The sequence below is a fragment of the Porites lutea genome, chromosome 14, assembly GCF_958299795.1.
Source record: "Porites lutea chromosome 14, jaPorLute2.1, whole genome shotgun sequence".
NCBI lineage: Eukaryota > Metazoa > Cnidaria > Anthozoa > Scleractinia > Poritidae > Porites > Porites lutea.
The window spans coordinates 20,314,715-20,337,146 of NC_133214.1; the positions used below are offsets into that span (position 1 = coordinate 20,314,715).

The 22,432-nt window shown below is 38.8% G+C and overlaps 2 protein-coding genes across 2 annotated transcripts; one reads left to right on the forward strand and one right to left on the reverse strand.

Moving 5' to 3' along the window:
• Positions 1–4,611: 4,611 nt before the first annotated feature.
• LOC140924527 (uncharacterized) lies at positions 4,612–6,580 on the reverse strand. The gene has a single exon (XM_073374546.1). The coding sequence runs from the start codon at positions 6,369–6,371 to the stop codon at positions 5,268–5,270; it is 1,104 nt and encodes a 367-aa protein (XP_073230647.1). The 5' UTR covers positions 6,372–6,580; the 3' UTR covers positions 4,612–5,267.
• Positions 6,581–10,449: 3,869 nt separating this feature from the next.
• Positions 10,450–20,495, forward strand: LOC140924041 (uncharacterized). The gene is made up of 10 exons (XM_073374043.1): positions 10,450–10,714; positions 13,486–13,730; positions 15,284–15,485; positions 15,972–16,091; positions 16,447–16,509; positions 16,784–16,881; positions 17,547–17,744; positions 18,211–18,464; positions 18,752–18,945; positions 19,679–20,495. The coding sequence occupies exons 1-10, from the start codon at positions 10,450–10,452 to the stop codon at positions 19,909–19,911; spliced, it is 1,872 nt and encodes a 623-aa protein (XP_073230144.1). The 3' UTR covers positions 19,912–20,495.
• The last annotated feature ends 1,937 nt before the right edge of the window (positions 20,496–22,432 follow it).

The window sequence follows — 22,432 nt, forward strand, 5'->3', positions numbered from 1 at the left end:
GTCATTTTGGAGTTAATCCGCAAAGACTAATGCTTTTGATGGAAGTACTCTGTTGTTTTAAGAACAGAGGTACCGACAATGACGCGACAGTGGGTCAAACAATTACAGTTTTGTAAATTCATTTCGCGTCCATAACATTATCTGGCCGTTATGAAAACGAAAAGTTGTATTATGCTCTCAGCTCCTTTCTCCTCAAATGCTAGATCTAAGTTTATAATTTGCAAGTAAACCCTTGGCGCCGGAGAAACCGAAGTAAATGTCTTGCATGGCTGGCCTTCTGCGAAGTTTTGTCTTGTCTTTTCCTAGCTAGTAAGCGTGCAATTGCCCTCTAAACAGAGCCGACAGGGCAGTCGAGTAAATCAGTATATTCAATGGCAATATTATCTCCAAGTGAACAGAATGAAAGTTTCGGTTCATAGTACTGATTCTTACCCTACTTTTTCCGTTTCATTGTGCATATTTATCGAACGCTAAAGATGTTTGGACGGATAAACTTTCGGACAAAGAAATGTGCACGTTCGAAAATGTTTCCGTCTAAAAAATTTTAGGATAAATTTGTTTCGGGAAATAGAGTAAAAACAGCAAAATTATAAGGCATATCGACAAGAAGCAAGGTTTAAAAACATAACAGGTTAACAGCCTAAAGATATTATTCTTTTACAACGTTTTCAGTCAAACTTCAAAGGTTATGCAACTAATAGGGATGATAACTGTCACAAATATTTCACCATGTTTATTCTGTTTGCTCGAAGTTTTTCTGTAATGTGTTATGTTCAAACTGAACAATCCTTAGAAAAAGAGAATAGTTATTATAAATCTACTGATTTGTACCTTTTCGTGCATATACTAAGCCCTGAATTGCTTTCAAATGGTCAGAAAATTTGCGAAAAAGATTATTGTCAGAAAATTTTCGCTGTTGATGTAGAAAAACCGCTAACAATTTCACGTTGCCATGGATAATAGTCAAGACTTACCTTTTCTGCGAAGAGTTATTCAGTTTAAATTATATGTAATTTTTGTTGTTCTTTAAGTTTGCAAATCTTTCAGCTCTTCGGTTGAGCGAGACAGCTTTACGCTGGATTTGCTTTTGAATATGAATAACTTAACACATTGCTTTGTCAGTTATTGACAGAAAGTAAGTGTCTTCTTTTCCATAAGGACAATATAATTTATTTTTGGCGACTTTAATGACATAAAAGCAAGCGCGAGAATACCTTTATTCAAATCTTAACAAGATTGACACGGATAAAAATTTTCACCGTTTGCGCGGCAAATCAATATCCGCAGTGATTGGTGAAGTGACCATATTTGGCCTTCATGTATCAACGTAAAACGCTGTCGTTTTGGATTACTCCTTAAAAAAAGTAAATATTATGTAAAGATTGAATACCATGATAGCTAAAAATAAAATTGCCATTAATCTCCTATAAGATAATGCTTTGAGGGTTCATTACTTGGCAAAACAAAAGAAGAGGTTATCGGCTGAGTGTCTTCCGAATGAAATCGCAAGGTATAACTACAATTATAGTGAATAATCCCAGTTGCTAGAAGTGTCGTTGAGATAAAGAAAGCAACTTTAAATGATTGGTTTCCTTTACTGGATAGCTAACAATAAGCAACCTAGAATAATGAATCTCCTGTTTACTGGAAGACAATAAAAATGGTAATCCATGGAATAGCAGTAATTTTCGACTTCTTCACGGTTACTTACTTTCAACTAAATCAAATTGTCAGTGGATGACGATATATACGTCCTCTGCAAAACGAGAGATTTGATTTTCCCGGGAAAAACACGATTTGACTACTCTGTACAATTATCCTACACCTTTTAGCATTGAAAATGGAGATGTTTCGCAATGGCACATAAACTTTGAAACTTTCAGCTATAGTCCTGACTAAATGGAGATAGCATGGGTGGCATGGCCAAACTGTTCAGGGGCCCATTCCACACGTATCCGGAAATTTTCAAAAACGGAGATATTTTTCTTCGTTTTAGCCTTCCGTCAACATGTAAACGGCGTTTTCGAGCACCAAAAATGCAGGTTTTTGAAAACGGTCAACAGAGTGGACATTTTTAAAAACGCCGGATTATCGTTGTCGAAGCGCTAACTTGACTTGATTATGTCACGTGACTTCACAATGGTCGCATTCCTGATCCAGGCATTGATCCTACTCGTCCCCACGTTGGAGAGAACCTTGGGAACGAAATTAACTCGTTCAGTTTAAGGAAGTGCGATTCTCTTGATTTTACATCGACACAAGTTGAACAGAGAAAATCTGTAAGAAAATTAGCCCGTCGAAAAGATGTTTGCATTCCCTGGGAAACACGCAAATGTTCCGAGCGTAGCTTATAAAAATATTGTTTAATCAAGATTTTAGCAATTAAAGCTTCTCGAATTGGTTTGGATTAAAGCGAACCGAAAATCAGCACGAGTATCTGCTGGTAATGTTTTGTGTATCTGATAAAACGAGGATCGACAAGTATTAATAGTTAAGTGCAGATACTAGTTAGGGCTTTTACGCTGTAATTTGCCGAAATCAACAGCGCAGCCATTCGCTTGTGTATACCATATCACGGACATGCGCCATTAAACCTAATATTTCATCAACAGTCCAAGGAAAATTTTAAATAACTTACTGGGATTCTAAAATTGATAACGACCTACTGATTATTGATTCATTTCAGTTTTTGGTGGTGTCTTTTAAGTCGTTGTTATACTCGATGGTAATGGTCTTATAAAACGGTCGTGTTTTTCGCCTCGGCAAAACATTTGCTAAATCTTTTGCTCCTTATAATGGTCAGCGAGAAGAAGCATTGAAGCTATAATTCCACCACAAACTCAGGCGTCCTTACCTTCAGTCTCGGGAATACAGTCGACGAAAACGTAGTAGAAGGAGATACCAAGGATCAAAGGTCAGTCCACGAGATTGTTGGTTTGACTTCCCGTGCAATAACCTTGAAAACTGACTTTTCGTTCAATCCTTTTGAAAGCTATATTTGTATCTCAGTTGGGTTAAAGCTCTATCATACTGAGCTGACACAACGTCAAAACAGCGAGGGAGTTACTCTCTAATGATTAAAACACAGTATTCTTTGCCTCGAGAAATGATATTTTTAGCGTAGGCTGTTTAAATAACAGCTTGTAATAGGGCCATAATTTATTCTCCTTTGTTTCAAAGACGAATGTTTGATAAACCTACTTAGAGGTGTATGAAGTAATTACAGTTACGACTTTTGAGGGTTATGAATTCATTTTATTATTTACAATTAACCGGAATATTGACCTGCTTGCGAATTAAAATGAGAATTTTAAATTCCGGAAAAAAGTCACTTATTTCTTCTTAGACCCGGAAAGTTTTGTTTCTTGTTAATCTTACTAATGTAAATAAGGATGAAAAATGTTCCTCTTAGGAGTTAAATCTAATAAACAGTTGTTTTGCATATCCAGATTTAAGCTTACAATTTTTCGGACGAACTTCACCCCCTATCGTTCAGGCAGAGGCGCAATCAGGTTTTGATGTTAACTTTGAACTTTCCTACGATCTCAGTTGAACCTTTGTCACTTGAATAGACTTTGCTCAGTTCTAAAGCATGACAGGCTGAGACGTAAAAGCTTCTGACAAAAATTAACTAACTACTCATAACACGCAATCGAATATTTCAGGGCATCTTTCGAAAAATTTCTCAAAACATTTTGGTTTCAAAACTGACAAGTTTCAGCTATTATTTTGATTTGTCTCCTTGAGATTAGAGTCGCGAGCCACTGGCAACCGGCTAATATCAATAACAAAACAAAATAAAAAGGTTGTGAGATGCTTTAAGCCGAAACTAAATATAGTTACTTTGGCCTGCAGTCACGACAAACTTAGCCAATAATGTCAGAAGTAATGTTCAATCCCGTAGTCATCGCAACGTGAGGAAATTTGCGCAAAAGGAGGTGTCGTGATCGGTTTTAGTCTATATCCACGGTTCAGTCCAATTGCGTTTGCACATAGATAAAATCGTATACCTTTATAACCTGTTGCAGGTGTTCAGATTGCGGGAAGCGGTAGCAAAAGAGAAACGAAGCGTAAAACGAAAAAGGAGGGAAGGGAGTAGGAACTAGTTAGAACGCGTTCTCTCGCCATTTCGCTGTCTCCTCTTTTTTGTTTTGTTTGTTAACTTTTTTCCTGCTTGTTTGTCTATATGAACTCCTGTAAAAAGGCGCGAGGGATGCTTCTGTTCACTTACGGCCGCTCGGAAAGAAAAACCAAGAGACAGTGACTTGCAAAAATTTGTAAACGAATAAATAACATTTTCGTGTGACAGGTGAAGATTCGCTTGCGATCATGATATCTCTATTAACAAAAAAAAAAGAGAGAGAAAGAGAGAGAAAAGCCTGATCACACGTTAGGTGAAAAGGCATAAGTTGGTTTGAGTAAACTCGAGTAAACATGGCTTTAGTATTTCCTCTGCTGGCCTCCCACGCAGACGCAACTCACTTATTTTGACATGACCAAAATCCTACTTAGTATGTATAATCTTGTCCGGTGGTGATAATGAACCAGCACCATAAAGCAATTGCCGTCTTTGTTATTACTTTTTAACAATAAACATTTTGCAACAGTCTTTTTACACATAAACACATTCATCAGTTTACAATATTCTATAAAAACTTCTTTAGAAATTTATGAATCGGGTCCCAGGCTTAGGCTGGCCGGGATTGACGTTTATTTGACACAAACAACGGAATACTAGAAGAAACTGAAGATTTTAAAAAAATTAAAGCATCGAGTTAATCAGTTCTCTCTCTTTTATTATCTTACATAAAATAGCTGAAAAGTTACTGATATCCTACTAAATTTAATTCACTTTTAACTCACAGCATTGGTAATCTATCCAATCAAACAACGTATCATATACTTCGACCTACAAGCCTGTGTGTTTTCCAAACGAAAACATACTAGACTATTCTGTGACAATCTCGGAGAGAAGTAATGTTAGAAAAATTCGTTTGTAGCAAAGTAAGTTTTGGTCAATTTGCTTTCACCAGACCCTGTTAGTCCCTGAATATCCACACACAAATTATCCAGATTGATTTCTATATAAAAGCATTTCTTTTCCAAGACCATAACCTTTTCTTTTAATTGTGTGTCTTGATATTGTTAGTGTCCCGGTAAGATCATACACTATACCCTGGTGAGATCTTCTTGTAATTCAGTCCTATTGACTCTCTAAATTTTTAAGGAAACAACATTTAAGGTGGTACAAAGCAGAAGAAGTTTTGTTAGTCATGTTTATACCACAAAATGTCCCCTGAGTCGTCTACGTAACGACAGTACCTTCCTGTGAGCCACATAGCCTTGAATATGGGTGTGTCATCTCTGTAATAATATTCACCTAAAGCCTTCTTTAAGTACTTCGTAGCCTCAACCGCGTGGTAATGTGGCATGTGCGAGAAAAGATGATGCGCTATATGGGTGTCCCCGATATGGTGAAACACATAATTCAAAATACCGTAATCACGATCGACTGTACACAGAGCACCTTTGAGCCAGTTCCATTGTTTACCCCTGTAATGCGGCACGGCAGCGTCAGAGTGCTGTAAATCCGTTATGAAGACTAGCCAGAAGTTAACAATGAGATAAGGGATGATGTAGACTTTGAGTAACCACATGGCGGAGTTGACGTAGGCCAGATATCCAAGGAAACTGATCCACGCAACTAAAGCGATATCACTAATGACGATATCTCTGTACTCTTTGTCGCTGAAAATGGGACTCTTCGGATTGAAGTGATCTGTGTGCGTGTGATACTTCCGGCCCGTGACGTGAAAGAGCAAATAAGCGGGCCATCCAAATAAGGATAGCTTCAACAACCCTAAGACGTTCCATCCGGGGGAAAGAGCTGCCAAACCTGCTTGGCTAAACTCGGCTTTGGTACTTGGTACGAACACCTCGTCACGGTCCATATCGTTGGTGCCACGGTGATGCTTTGCGTGACTAATTCGCCATGAATGGTACGGCACCAAGAGAGCCGTGTGTAAGGCAAGACCAGTAAAGTCACAGACTATTTTACTGTTGGAGAACGAATAGTGGCCACACTCGTGGGCTAAAACCCAAATGCCGGTACACACACAGCCTTGACAGATCCAATAAATTGGCCACAAAATGTATCCAGCAAATGAAGGTAAATAAGGATGACTGAAATATCCCGTGCAGAAAAAAAGGAACCAGGCAACAGACAGATCCAGAGCCACATAGGAAAAGGATTTCAAAGTCGATCGCTCGAAGCAGTGTGCGGGAATAGCCGCTTTTAATTCTTTCAGTGTGAATGGTGGGTCCACTGTTGGTCTTGGTTTTTTCTTGAGTGTTACGAAGCTCGCCGGCATTGTTTTATCAAGCAGGTTCGTCGCAAATTAAACAACAGTTTATCTTGAGAGCTCTTTGCCTCTCGGTGAAAAACGAAAACTGATCGAAAGAAAACTGATCGAGAAACAGCTATTCTAAATTCATGCGAGCACAAAGGTTGTTGTGTATTTGCATGTCAGGTGGCCGGTTTTACACAAAACAGTCTGGTATACATTTTCACAAACTTTTCCAATCACACACGCCAGCCAATCAGGGCAAAGAAAAGGCCGCGTGTTTCACGAGGTCGTTTGCATCAAGGTTATTCAAGGTGAATGGATAATGGGAAGTCACAAGGAGCCGGTATCTGTGACAACCATGAAAACTAATTTACTGACGACTATTTCAAATTAAATCAAACTGTAAATAATACAAGAACTTAAAGAAGTAAGAAGTGTCCCAAAGTTAACACAATTTCACTTTGAAACGTCTAAATCTTAGTAATGTACATGGCTCGTAAATCTTGAATGAATCTTCAGCACCGGCTGTGTTGCGTAATGCAAAGCAGTCTATTGTTCGACACGCGTGATCAAACATAAAAAAATACCCCTAGTCGTGAACTATTGTCTAAACGTTTGATCATTTCGGAGGAGCTGGGAAAGCTAGATGACCCTTTTTCACAAAGCGGGTACTTTAACCGAGAAAAACTAGGTTACTGGAGATTGAAATATCCGCTTTACTCATTTACATGTCTGAATAGACGAAACAAAAAAAAGGTGTATATATTAACTGTGTATAGTAGACAAAATTCATCCCTCTCCACATGTCTCCAACCTATTAGTGTGCATTTGATTGTCCACGTGCCTTTCACGCACTACGGCCCTTTTTTAATCATCACTTTATGGTATCGGGGAGGGGAGGGGAGGGTTTGAAACTCTGACACTATTTTGGAGTAAAAAGAAACCTCAAAAAATGTAAACCTTTTTCTAGTACAGTAAAAACGCCTGTTTTTTCCTTGATCTGTTTATATTGGAATTAACGAGAAATCACGACCCCGTTTCGGATAACCTCGCATAACATTGAACACCCCGTCACAGCACAGAGGGGTCAATCTGAAGGATACCTTTCACGCACGTGCGCTAGGCCGGCTAAAGATTGGCGTGAGTTACGTAACTGGTACGAAGAAACGAATCTGCCGCAATTTGTAGCATTTCTGATCCTGATGCTCGAGGTCGCGCGACCTGATATGATAACATTGGCAGACATCTGAAATTCTACGTCAATTGAATTGCTCAGTAATTTATTAGCATTTTCCTGAATCGATGTCAACAAAATATTTTAAGTGTCTTGATTAAGTAGGCTCATTAGGCTTACCATCATTTCTGGGAAAAGAAAATGAAAAGAGGAAAATAATAATAATAATAATAATAATAATAAAAAAACTTTATTCATAGATTCAAAAAAATAGACTATTTACAGATTCAAGAATATGAATATTAAAATATATACCCTATGTACATTCTTCTTGTGTACGAAAGAGAAATTGTCGTAAAATGACTATCTAAAAACTACTAATAACAATTATAAAAAGCATCAAAAAGTTAATAAAAAAAATAAAACTATCTAAAAATAATTCAAACTGATAATAATAATAATAATAATAATAATAATAATAACAACAACAATAAGGGTGATAATGAAAATGGTAATAATACTCTATAATAAAATAATAGAATAATGATGGTAACCCATGGCAACTGAGCAAAACAAAAGAAACAAAAGGAGCGGTGCGTGACGACCCTAAAAACGGCTGCGAAGGAGACTAGTGGGAAGGCCTCCCAACCCAATGATAACAGGATTTGAACTTCCGTAATTTAAAATTTCGCGCCGCAGTCATCCTCCCTATTCTTAGTCTGAGTATCAGGTGAGTTTACGGGCACCATCATTGACAAAACAAAAGGTATTGACATGTATCAAAGCTACAATGATAAGGCCGGCTTGACATGTATTGGGGCTTTAACTCAGAAAGATGGGACTCGCACTGATACGTCCCAAAATTATTTATCGGTCAAGCATACCTCGCGATCAGTCAGCGTTAGTTATTTAGTTCAGAGCCAAGATCTGCCACGTTTTAAGGAGTTATTTAGACCTCAAAACTCACTGTTAAGGTGACCTGCAAGCGGTCAATTTACCCACTCCTTCATTACGTTCAACGTGAAGTAGTGACGTAGTGGTAATTCCCTGAATAGTCACGTGACATATGTTTATATTTATATTCCACGCGAAAGACGCGACGATGTAAACTAACACTTTGGCCGTGGTTCTCTTGTCCTCCTTCGATATATTTACCGTTACAACTTTGAAACAGGGGAAAGGGAGCAGAGAACCACACTTTTATCGGAGGAGCTTCGAAAAAAATCGATGGCCGCCGCGGCAAACATTTGTAATCTCAGCGTGCAAGAAACCATTCATGGTGAGTTGTACATGTACAACCTTCCCGCTTTTGATTTTCGAAAATCCATGTGCGACAAAAGAACCTGTAGGCACAAGGAGTTATACGACCAAAATAGGGAACCTGAAATATCGCATACAATTTAACTCGCGAAATTATTTTGACGGCGAAACCGCCTAAGTACAAGTGTTCTTGTCAAGACAAACATCGACTTTTCTCTCTAAACTTCAAACGTATTACTAGATTTCTCGACTGAGAAACTCATGGTTAATTTGTCAAGGAGAAATTAGAAGGCCTTTCGTTCAATGATCGAACTTTCCTTATATTTTACTGACCTCTTCGGAGACCGCTTGCAAAGTATATTGACAGTATATAGCAATACAGTTACAGTCGCGTGATCGATTTCAGTTTCGAATCGGAACCACTGAAAGTGTGAAATGACCATAATCAAATAAATCCAAATGTATTTGGTTTTTTGGGGGTTATCATTACTCTATCTCCGACTCCCTGCTAAAATTACGCCGTTTTCTCGTTTTTCCTCGATTTTAAAGTCCTGTCTATGATAAAAACTAGAGAGCTTTCGTAGAAAATAATATATATCTCACGAATTTATGAATACAGTGCGCTCATCGATGGCAAATACGATATTCAGATTATGTGGTTTCGCATGCTCAGGCGGGTACTTTTAATTATCTTAGCGTGAGTGATGATGAAAAACAAAGTGAAAATTAAAGACATGCATCTAGCTGGAATGACACGGGACAATTCAAGTTTTTGAAACCAAGAAAAAATAAATGAAAACTGCGTTCAAGCCCAAGGCAATTTTCAATTACTTCACCGTCTTTATTGTCAACAGCGTACGGAGGGCTGGGGGGGTGGAGTGGGTATTCTATTGACTTGTTTAATTTTAAATAATCTCTCCAATGTCCATATACCTTTATTTGCTTTCCGTTTACCTTGTTTTCAGTTTGAACGGACTACCTCTTTAATCGATTTTCTTTCATGTGGCACACAAGGCATTTTTCTAAAAATATATATTTTAAAACATTTGGAATGCAATTAGTTGATGACTCGTCGGGGATTCCCCTAATAGTGACATAATCTAGTTTCCAGTCTCCTTTGGGGCTGCTCCTGTCGTCTTAAAACAAACAAATAAATCGTCTTAACTGTCTTAACTTGATGTTATTTTTATACACGTGTTGGACTCTTTTGAAAAGCGTCGCCCCGTCCATATTTTTCAGTACTCCTTGCTCGGGCTGTAATAATTTATCACTACTAGGGAGCTTTAATCCAACCATAACCAAAACGACAGCAAGGCCGTCAAAAAGGGTCACACTTTTTGGACATTACCCGACAACGTGATACGACGTAATACCACCTTTTGCGGAGAAAGTAAACAAACGATGAAAAATTTCTCTTTCTCATTCTACTGCTGAACTTGGATGCAGTGTCACAGACATCAACTCCCAGAAAATATTCCTATTTTTAACAAATTGAGCGTGCTGGAATAATCGCCATCTGGTTTGAAAGAACGCGAATCACTTTATCGGTGACACTTAGGCCCAGTTCAGACGTCGTGCTTCTGCCGTGCGCAAAAGCACGGCAGAGCCAAGATCTGGGACGTTTTAAGGAGCGATTTTAGACCTCAAAACTCACTGTTTAGTGACGTAATGGTGTCCCTGAACAGTCACGTGACATACGTTTGTCTAGGCGAAAGAACACCGAAAGCGATCGATATTCCACGCGAAAGACGCGACCATGTAGACAAACGCTTTGGCCGTGTTTCTCTTGTCCTCCTCCGATATATTTACCGTTACAACTTTGAAACAGAGGAAAGGGAGCAGAGAACCATACTTTTATTGGAAGAGCTTCGAAAAATATCGATGGCCGCCGCGGTAAACATTTGTAATCTCAGCGTGCAAGAAACCATTCATGGTGAGTTGTACATGTACAACCTTCCCGCTTTAGATTTTCGAAAATCCATTGGCGACAAAAGAACGTGTAGGCACAAGGAGTTATACGAGCAAAATAGGGAACCTGAAATATCGCATATCATTTAACTTGCGAAATTATTTTGACGGCGAAACACAAACATCGACTTTTCTCTCTAAACATCAAACGTATTACTAGATTTCTCAACTGAGAAGCTCATAGTTAATTTGTTAAAGGGAAATTTGAAGGCCTTTCGTTCAATGATCGAACTTTCCTAATATTTGCCTTTTCGGAGACCGCTTGCAAAGTATATTGACAGTACTGACAGTATATAGCAATACAGTTATAGTGGCGTGATCGATTTCAGTTTCAAAGCGGAAAACATAAACTTCAAACGTATTACTAGATTTCCGACTGAGAAACTCATGGTTAATTTGTCAAGGAGAAATTAGAAGGCCTTTCGTTCAATGATCGAACTTTCCTAATATTTTACTGACCTCTTCGGAGACCCGTTGCAAAGTATATTGTTAGTACTGAGTACAGTTATAGTCGCGTGATCGTTTTCAGTTTCAAACCGGAACCACTGCAAGTGTGAAATGACCATAATCAAATAAATCCAAATGTATTTGTTTTTTGGGGGTTATCATTACCCTATCTCTGACTCTGTGCTAAAATTACGCCGTTTTCTCGTTTTTCCTCGATTTTAAAGTCCTTTCTATGATAAAAACTAGAGAGTTTTCGTAGAAAAATAATATAATATATCTCACGAATTTATGATTACAGTGCGTTCATCGATCGCAAATACGATATTCAGATTATGTGGTTTCGCATGCTTAGGCGGGTACTTTTAATTATCTTAGCGCGAGTGATGATCAAAAACAAAGTGAAAATTAAAGACATGCTGGAATAACACGGGACAATTCAAATTTTTGAAACCAACAAAAAAATAAATGAAAACTGCGTTCAAGCCCACGGCAATTTTCAATTACTTCACCGTTTTTATTGTCAACAGAGTTCGGAGGGCAGGGGAGGCCATTCTACGGACTTGTTTATAATTAAATAATCTCTCCGACGTCCATATACCTTTTTTTATTTTCGGTTTTCCTTGTTTTTAGTTTGAAAGGAGTACTAGTACCTCTTGAATTGATTTTCTTTCATGTTGAACACAAGCCATTTTTCTAAAAATATGAATTTGTAAAACATTTGCAATGCAATTAATTAAGTTGATGACATGTCGGGGATTCCCCTAATAGGGACATAATCTAGTTTCGAGTCTCTTTTGCGAGCTAAAAATAAATCATCTTAAATTCTCTATTTTCCAATTTCCCATAATACACTCTGTTTGCCCCCCAAATTTTGAAAAACCATTGTTTTTAAATGCTCCTGGGAGTATTGCATTTTCCCAAGAGCATTTTAAGACAATAAGTTATGCGAAATTTGGGGGGCAGACAGAGTGTATTATGGGGAATTGGAAAATAGTCAATTGATGTTATTTTTATACACGTAATGGACTCTTTTGAAAAGCGTCGCCCCGTCCACATTTTTCCGCACTCCTTGCTCGGGTTGTAATAATTTATCACTAGAAGGGAGCTTTGAACATCACCTGACAATGTAATACGACGTAATACCACCTTTAACGGAGAACGTAAACAAAACAATGAAAAATTTATATTTCTCATTCTACTGCTGAACTTGGATGGATGCAGGGCCAAAGACATCAACTCCCAAATTGAGCGTGTTGGAATAATCGCCGTATAGGTTTGAAAGACGCGAATCACTATATCGGTGACGCTTCGGTTGCCGTCGCTACGGTGGTAAACTGATCCACCATTTTATTGTTGTTTTCTTGTTTTATATTTTTCCTCTTGCTCGCCCTGCCGTACGGATCAGTTTACTGCCTTTTTTTTTTTAAATTTGATACTGGAGATTTTAGTGATCCAGGTCTATGCAAGATCCGCTGACCACACTGATTTGTCGCTGTGGTTTTACCTGTAGTGTTTTCACTCACGTGGCCAGCATCCATTCAAATTTATTGGAACAAAAGAAAGCGTTTGCATAAGAAAAGAGTTCAACTCCCAGAGGATTGGTTTGGGACACCAACATGGCCGCCGATTCATTGTTTTGGGACGCCAATATGGCCGCCGTGACGTCATATGAAAACACCCTATATTTAATTTTTTTTGCTTACAATAGACCTTTTGACGGTTTTTTTCAACTTTTTTATGGACCAGTTTGGGAAAATCCGTCGACATCACTGAAAAGAGCTCCTTAAAATTAGTAAAATTGCCAAATTTGAAAGTGATACGTCACTAGCGAGCGAAAATATAGAGCGTTTTCACTCACGTGACCAGCGTCTATGCAAATTTATGGGAACAGAAGAAAGTGTTTACATAAGAAAAGAGATCAACTCCTACAGGATTGATTTGGAACACCAATATGGCCGCCGTGACGTCACGTGATAACGCTCTATAGTTCCTCAAAGTTGCGAAATTTTACAGACGTTACAAACGTCTGTAAAATGTCGCAACTTTGAGGAGCTGTATCTTCATTAGTTTTCAACAAATCACTTTCATACTTGGCGATTTTATTAATTTTAAGGTGCTCTTTTCTGTGGTGTCGACGGATTTTCCCGAACTTGTCCGTGTCAAAAGTTGAAAAATCCCTTGAAAAGGTCTATCCCTTTTGTTCCTTTTACTGCATGCGAGGATAATTGCAAAGATGGGGCGAGCAATGGTGTTAAATTTAACATCTTCTGTCTATTTTACTTTTAAAAGATCCCCATGCAACAACAACTACGTTCAGGCCAAAAAGCGCCCGTATCGAGATTCTACACCAATGCAGACAGCTGTCAGACGACATTCGTTTTAGCCAATCAAATGGATATCCTGTACATCCGTACGTGACATTATCCCCTTACCCCTTCCTGGTGGTGCAGTTTGTTGTTGCGGTCAAGGACGAAGAAACGAAAGAAATCTGGGAATGCAATGCGACACCAGACTTCCATCAGATTCATATCACGGTAGGAAACGTTTAAGCATAGGGAACCCACACAATTGGTTTGAGTAACTGTTTCAAGCTTTATTTAAATGTCGGGTTTTACTGTTATTATTTACCAGATATGTTAATCGCTCAATACTGGGCATTTTGAGCTGTTTAAAGTGTAGCGACGAAGTCTACAAAGTATTTTTCATATCTTTGGTACATCGTTGTCGACCATGCGAATTTGAGTGATTTTGTGTTCGCTTGGTTTAAAACATGCAAATCACTTAAATTTTCAATTTGGAAGCAAAAGAACGAAAATCCAGTACGTTAAGATACTTCCACGTTTCTTTAGTATCCATACAAATTTTACGCGATTCTTTATGGGCTCAAAGAGAGTGAAGCTCGCACTGATAATGAAACGACCATTACATGAACTGTTAACTGGATGCGTCACTACTTTGGACCATCAAACTAACCCTCCCCCTCCTCTCCTCTCCCCTTTCCCACCCCTCCCCAATCCTGCCTTAACAGGTTTATCTGACCAAAACAACAACTCTGCGCGTGCATCACGCTTTTTTTGTACATTTCTTAGCCGTCCCTGCACAACTACCGTCGGTTGCATCTAAGCGTGGACACGAGATAAAAAAAACATGTTCTATTAGGGACGGACCATTAGAAAACTTATGGGGGGGGGGGGGGGGAGGCGGGAGAAGTACAAAAAAAAAAAATTGCGCAAGGGAAAACTAAATGAAAAAAAATTCTTGCACGCCAATTAACCCTAAAAAATATCCATGCTATGGCCTAAAAAAAATTCATACAAGGAATTTGATAGCGAAAAAAAATTCCTGAGGCTCGAAAATTCCCCTCCCCCCCCCCCCATAACTTTTCTAATGGTCCGTCCCTTAGGGTGCCAGACATGACGTGTTTTGCCGCCAAACATTTGAAGTTTGACAGCCGTTAAAGCAAACTGTCACGCCAAAGGTAAGTTGTTTATATGTTTTTGATCAGTGAGTTCCGTTCATATTTCATTTTTCTCAACTTTCAGGCATATTTCTCGCTCAGAAACAGCACACTTGCCGCCAGAAATTATTCTTGACCTCTAAAAATTCTTGCAAAGATTATTTCGATGAGCGACAACAAATCAAGTCGACAAAAGCCGCTTACTTCAAACTTCACATGTTTGGCGGCAAAACATGTCATGTTTGCACCCAGTTCGAACATGTTTTTTCCTCATGTGTACACGCTTTGATGCAACCGACGGTACGACGTGAGATGACCAAATTTTGAGTTGATTTGAGAATGGGAATGGCAAGGCGATAAATATTACTATATCTTTCTCTGAACTCGAACGCGATCTCCTCTGTTCAGTTCCAACCCAACATCCCAACTTTCAAGTCACTGAGTGACTTGGTTTAAATGGGGAAAATTTTCAAAGGGCGCAAAGTCTATTTTTCAGCGACGTTTTCATTAGTGTCGCCTTTGTCGGATCGTAAAGTCCCTATTGTCAAAAGGGCACTGTACTTGACAATAAACGGATATGAATTATTTGTAATAAAATTAAAATAACTTTGTTTTTTTTCTGTTCTACAGAGGGATAGAATATTCAGTATTGTGCCGGAACTAAGTGAGCCTTGCTGCTCTGTGTTGGCACACAGCGTTGACTGCAGGAATGAGCCACTTCCACCATATGCTGGAAATCTAGTATTTATGCTGCCTGTGAAACATGAGATGCCATGTCACTACGCTGTTAGAATCAAGCTGTGCAAAGGAGTAGACCCTCGTGATTGGCAAGGTACTCTTAACGCAAGCAAATACGTATTTATAAATCAGCGGGCATGAATCTTAAGAAGACTGATCAATACGTTGTAAAACTTTCCAAAGAGCCAGCTTTCCTTTGAAAATGACGCAGTGCAATTATAGCAGCACAGTCTTTACCAGGGGGAGAACTTGGTGCCATGTGAGAAAAAGGGCGTTCCTGATTGCTGAGCAGTTCGTTAGAACATTTGGGCCAAACCACTAAGAGCTTAGTTCCCCTTCGTTCTAGCCTCGGGCTCACTACCAAATTACCATACAGTGGAATGGCCTCAAGAAAGAAAGTGTTGTAAAATGTGTTGGGTTGTTTTTCCTATTTGTTCATTACACCAGCAGGCGAAATTTGGATCGTTTTAAAGCAAATCCTGCCAATGAGTACGGGCCATTAGCTAAGCTACGTAAGCTACAAATATCTCTGTATCGTTTGTACCAGTTGCAATAGTATTTGTTTTTGTTGTTTCTCTAGTTTTGGATGAGCATCAGTTCTTCATTGAATCACACAAAAGAGGCTCCAAACTGTACGACTTTCAGAGCGGAAGAACAATCACAGAAGTGGAAAAGCCAGTGCCCAAAATTCAGATGCAAGGTATACGGCAGTCCCCTCTTTTGGGCCTCTTTTGGAACCAGATCTCATCGACTGAAACCAGTGGTTTCAGTAAAACTATGGGTTTGGTGTAGTATTCTTCTCTTTACTTACTTTTCATGTACGCAATCACCACTATTTAAATTTTGGAACTGTACTTTTCAACAAAGAGCAGATTGAAAAGCGCAGAGCCTTAAGGGAAGAAAAGTTTCACGCGTGACTTAATAGACCATCGTATCCAACCCACTCTCGACCCGAAGTTGCACGAATTACCCCATTCTTAACCGCCCCCACCCCCACTACGTCCTCGCAAAAAATTATATAATGCAGCAATTCAACATACATATTTTCTTATTAGGTGTTCTCGCTGGCGAAATGGGCAAAGCCATCAGGATGCATTTTCAAAACCTCGGCGATAACGGTTTGTATAAAGCATTTTAAACTTGTTTTGTATAAGTGCGTTTTCCGGGGAAGGCGATTATATGTAGCATGAACTTTGGTAAGAAATGATAGACGTGTCAGAAACACTTGTATTAAAAACGGCTGAGACCAGAATAGATGAAATACTAAAGGGGATCACCCCTATGTACTATGTATTACAACACTTACCCCTATGGACTATGTATTACAATACTTTGTAGTCCTATCATACTACTTTTCTGGAATTAAAGAAAAACATCACTTCAATTTTTTAGGTAGGTACAATCAGTTCCTGAGAGATCGAAGCAAACTTGTTGCCCAGGTGAACGGAAAAGTCAGGTATCAGGATCTACTGTCAGCTGTTTTACTCGAGGTAAAGTGTAAGTCGAGGCAATGGGTGATTTTAAAAAAATCTGGATTGGGAGATTGGGTTTAGATAACAACTGACATACTGCTTCTCGCGTTTGATATATCCAAGTGTCTGGATATCAAATTAGTATTAGGTGCTTTTTTGTGTTTGGATATCAGATGAAGTACTCATTCATGTGTTTGATATATCACTTCTCCATGTTTTGATTTTAAATGAAAAACCCCATCTCGTGCTCGATAGAATAATTCTCGGTATTTGGTTATCAGATGAAACACTCGTTCTCGTGTTTGATATTTTACTCCTCGGTGTTTGATATCAGATGAAAAATCTCATTTCGTGTTTGATTGAATAATATTCGGGGTTTGTATATCCAATGAAACACTCATTCTCCTGTTAGATATTACATAACTTTTCGGTGTTTGGATATCGAATGAAACACTCCTTCTCGTGTTTGACTGAATAAAACTCGGGGTTTATATATCCGATGAAACACTCATTTTCTTGTTTGATACAATAATTCTCGGGGTTTCATCAAATGATTATTGGGTGCTTCTCGGTGTTTGGAGATCAACTAAAACACTCCTACTCGTGTTTGATAGATTACTTCGAGGTCCATAATGAATATCAGGATGTAATACTGAACCCTGCTCGTGTTTTCTTTCCTCAAGGAAGCAATTATTTATTTTGGGCAAAACAAAATGGAGGATTGTCTGGAAAAATGTTGGGAGGTCCACGCTCGAGCAATGCGTCATAATTCAGGAAACTGGCCATTTCTCATGACGAAAGCTTTTTACATAATCTCTGCTGTGTACCGGCAAAGAAAAGAATTCGACAAAGCCGACGAATTTATGGAAAGATCCTCTGAGGTAATTAACTTCAAAAAAAGCGTTTACAGTTCGTTTTTCCTGTGTAAAATTTTTTCAGGTTAATGCACGAATTAGCTGAATAACTACTCGCACCCACCAGATCGTCAAACCTCGGATGAGGTTTGGCATGTTTTAAGATAAAGGTAAAGGTAAAGAGTCTTTATATTATAAATGTTTTGGAAATTGTAATTTGTTTACCCACGGAGCACTTAGGAGTTCATGAGAACTCGTTGAAACGTGTCCGTGCGTTCCACATCGAATTGGAACAACAACAAACTAAACCCACATATGGCGTCGACGCCAGGATTCGAACCCGGGCCACATTGGTGGGAGGCGAGTGCTCTCAGCACTGCGCCACCCTTGCACCCTTATTTCTTCCGAGTCGCCTGTGTCGCTGGCTGGAAAAACATCTTTCTCGGGGTTTGCGTTTTCTTAAAACCAACACTGCTCTTTAATTTGTCTGTAGTGCTTGGAGCCTGCTTCCTTGAGTGAAGAAACCGCTGTTAACAGATACAACGCGGCTGCCTTAATGGCGGAAAAATCAGCTACATTCGACCTGACACCTGAAGAAGAACGGAAAGTGGAGAGACTCTTTGAAGAGGTGGCGGGAATTTGGTCGCAGCAGAGAGAAAATGAAACACTGAGATGTGTCATAAGGAGCTACAACAGAATGATCACGTACTTTTTGAAGACATCTCGCTCGGCTTTTCCAGATCTGAGGTTCGTACCATTGGGCTTTCATTGAAAACACCCAACTAAAACACACCGTTCTATACTGGCTTCTCGCCCTCAGAATAAATGCTCTCCTTGTCTGCAGTAGCCTGTTCCAGGCTTCAAGAAAGCGGGGAAAGACGATCGAAAAAAGAAAAAACGGCGTGGGGACTCTGAGATTCTGGCACAGACTTACACGCCTAAATATCCTTTGCTTGAGAGAAGCGTTGCATCTTCTGACCAATGATTGACGAATTTCACGGTTGCACATGAAACGAAATTTTTTGTCTTTGTAGGAAACTTGTCACTGAGACGAAACTTGCCAAAGCTGATGAAGCCATTCAGAAGTTCGAGAAAAACCTACTTCCCCATTCTCCCAAGAGGCTGGAAGCCACATTCCTCATAGGTAAAGCTGACTACTACATTCGTCGAGCTACGAGGGAAAGGATGGATATAACGCAACAGCAGAGAGCTACAGATTTTCAAAAAGGTACACTTTACATTTATTTGCCTGTGATGGGCTTTAAAGGAGTCCGTTTCAGATCTTATATTAATAGGGAAGTGAATTATAGGCACTTGCAACTGCCCTGGTATTTGGTGGTTTTTGCTAAAGGCAGCCAAAACTGATCACGTTGTCTGGTGAAGTCAGAGTGGATTTGGTGAGCGCGCCCAAATTACTCAGTAGATAAGAAGGTGCTATTTCATTGATAAACCAGGAAGTTAAAGAGCGCTTGTAGATGTGGCCAGCCGAAAACAGTAGACAGTTCTTCAGACTCGACAGCACGGCTCTCGATTATAAATGCAGAACGGCGATTAAGTTTGTTTAAGTAGGATTTACCACCCTGGCGACAGCTATCCAACTGTCCCAAACGACCAATTAAAATAAAGGCAGTACCATCGTGTTATATAATGTAGTACAAGCAGACTTTGGTAGACCGTTTCGAGCGCGAAGCCATAATGCTAATTTAGAACTGAGGCAGATCCTTTCACCCATTGAACTACATGCTCTTTCCAAGAAACGTTTCACCCGTAATTGCACCAAGGTTATTTATAAGTTTAACACTATATATACAATTACAGAATCTCTACTTTGTCAGACGAGTACCATATAACAAGTAGTAGCCCTTGTCATGAAAGTACCCGATTCACGGATGGTGAGGTGCACCATTGAATCGATGGCCTTTTTGATATCATTTCGCATTTTATTCTTCTCATCTATATAGCCACTACAGTCCTTGAAGAGGCAATGCGAATATCCCAGCAACTCAAAATGGAGAAGGAGATAGATGGGATACAAGACCGAAATGTAACCATTCAAAATCTAACTCGGAATGGTTTAGATTGGTTCAATGAGCGACCCCCGCAGAACCCGCCACCTCCCCGTGACCCTCGGGAAGTGAACACCGATGATCTGGAGGATTTACTACAGAACATGTTCAGTCAAGAAATCGAGTAACACGGGTTCTCGTTTCTGTATAGTAGTGACAAAAAGCTGGTAAATGATGTAAGAGGAATTTCTCGTGCGCTTATTGTTCGAGAGCTACGCTCAATGAGGGTATGAACCATGGAAATGAGAGGCTAGTGGCAAAATTTGTTTCCCTCTTTCTTACGCGCGAGATTTCCGAGAAGCTTCAACGGAAATTGATGTTAAAAACTCTGCAGTGAAACCTCACTCGCCTGCGACTCGTGGTTTCCCTTCGAGTTTTGACGTCATTTCTTTGATCGATAAGAGTATAGACCATGGAACATTATCGACGATTTGTTAATTCGAATTAGTAGGTCTTTAATTAAGTGAAAGATTATGGATTTTATTGAGTGTATGTAATATTCATTACGAACAATGGAATTCTGGGAAGATGACAATATATTTGTTTATAGTCTGGACTGTTTATGTTAAATATTTTCCTTCCCAGAAAACCGTTGATTTGTACACCGTTTTTCTCGTTGCAACTGTGGCTTTTTTAGCCATAGTTTACTAAATATATTCGTTTTGTTAAATATTGTCGGTAGTATAATTGAACGGGCGTACGTTATTAAGAATTTTTTCAGTTCTTTTTTATTTTTTTGAACAAAGTGTGGGGTGCTTGTATAAAAAAGTCTTTTTCGCAGGAATTTTGGCCAGTTTCAAATTCTTAGCATAGAGAAAAAATATATAAATCGTTGGTGTGATGTCTAACGACCTTACGACAAAAATTAATGTAGATGTAGATATATAATTGTCGTTAATATGTATGTTATATTACAGTAACACACAAGTGTTGTTTCGTCAGCAAAGTCTAAAAAGTCAAGTAATGGATTGTTAAACGACGCAAAGCCAAAGGCTTTTAACCATCTACAGAGGTGTTTGAATACCAATGTGACACTCTAACGAGTGTTTGACTGTACCGCCTCGGACCACGCAGAAATATCACAATAATTCTCTGGATAATTTTAAGTTAAAACGTTTGCGAAATTGTTTTGTAACAAGTAACAAGTAAAAAAAGGTCAAGGTTAGTAACCGTTTTTCCTTTTTCTGTTGGTGATTTAATAAATAAATGAATAAATAGATAAATATGCGCGTGCGTACCAACATTATTTTTAAGATAGTTAAGTTTATTTATAACGGTTGCTATTGATACTCGTTAATAATACTTTGCACATATCTGTATTTTTCGTAAGAAGAGGTGTGATACGCCTCATAGACTAGTATTTAAAAGCGTTATTCATGCATTGCTGTAAGTTATAGCAAGGTAAATTAATGGCTCATTAACACGTATCGCCCTTTTCTTTTTTTTTTTTTAAAGATGCATTTTGTTTGTTCACAACCACACTGAGCCAGGAGTGTACCCAAGGGAGGGTTCATGGGGTTTCCAGAACCTCATCCCTCCCCCCCCCCCCCTTGTCTATGTATAGTAAGCGAGAGTCATCCGTTTATCTCATGCATGATTATTCAATGTAACCAGGACTTCGACATCAATGCTTTCTATAACATGTTTTGCCCAAAAACACCCGCGATGCTTGCTGGAAGTTGACGTTATGTTGAGAATTGGCAATCAATGGGGAAGCATCAAGAAAGTGTTCTTCTTAATGTGGCATGCACATGTCCTCTGAATTGCTAAATTTATAGTTTTATACTTTCTTGACGCTTAATTTCAGACGACACGGACGAATTAGAACTGAAACCACCCCCTGTGAGTCTGGGTAGGCCCGGGCGTTCGCGTATTTCCTGTTTAGCCAAACATACAGTACTTAATATTACGTTTTCGTTTGAAAACACCTCCTACTTAATGTGGATGTGGCCTGTATGTACTTCACAAAGTGCTACCCTTTCGTCGCCAAGGGTTAATTATGCACAAATAGCGCCAATCGTAGAAACATTTAGAAGTGTCTGTAATAAAATACTGTGGTGTGTCCTTTTAAGTGAAACCTTTTGGGAAGCCATTCTTAAAATCATAAAAATGTGGTATTTCTCTTGAAGTTTGACTTTGGCTACAGATGGGCATCGTTTTTGAAAGAATCCATTTTGCATTGTGAGGGGCATTTTATATCAGATGTATACATATCTAGTAAAGCATTACTAAAGATATCAAGATATCTATCTCTTTTACAAGCAACGTTTGTTGGGGCTTGATAATTTTAGAATTTCAATTTAAGACTAAATGTACTAAGAATATAAAGTTATGTAGTTCCAAACTATTTTGTTCCATATAATGTATTTTGCACAAATTCTTAATAAAACTGGAACTTACCATCTCGTCCTAGCTATGCTGTGTGTATTCCCTGACTCATTTCCAATTCTCCCACGAGGTTCTATGTGGTGGTATATCTTTCATCTTTTACTGTGGACTAAATTGAAATAAATATATCATGGAATTAAAGCTACTGAGTAATAATTTCTTGTGCTGTTTGCCATGTTGAAAGTTAGTGCTAACTTTTAACTCAAAGATGAAATTTTCATTCCTTTTCTTGTTGCAAAAATCATTTTACAACAAAAAAGC

Bases quoted from the DNA above. Each gene is read 5' to 3' on its own strand.
- LOC140924527 (XM_073374546.1), bottom strand. From the start codon at position 6,371: ATGCCGGCGAGCTTCGTAACACTCAAGAAAAAACCAAGACCAACAGTG.
- LOC140924041 (XM_073374043.1), top strand. From the start codon at position 10,450: ATGGTGTCCCTGAACAGTCACGTGACATACGTTTGTCTAGGCGAAAGA. The intron at 10,715-13,485 runs GTGAGTTGTACA...TACTTTTAAAAG, and splicing joins CGTGCAAGAAACCATTCATG to ATCCCCATGCAACAACAACT. The intron at 18,946-19,678 runs GTACACTTTACA...TCATCTATATAG, and splicing joins AGCTACAGATTTTCAAAAAG to CCACTACAGTCCTTGAAGAG.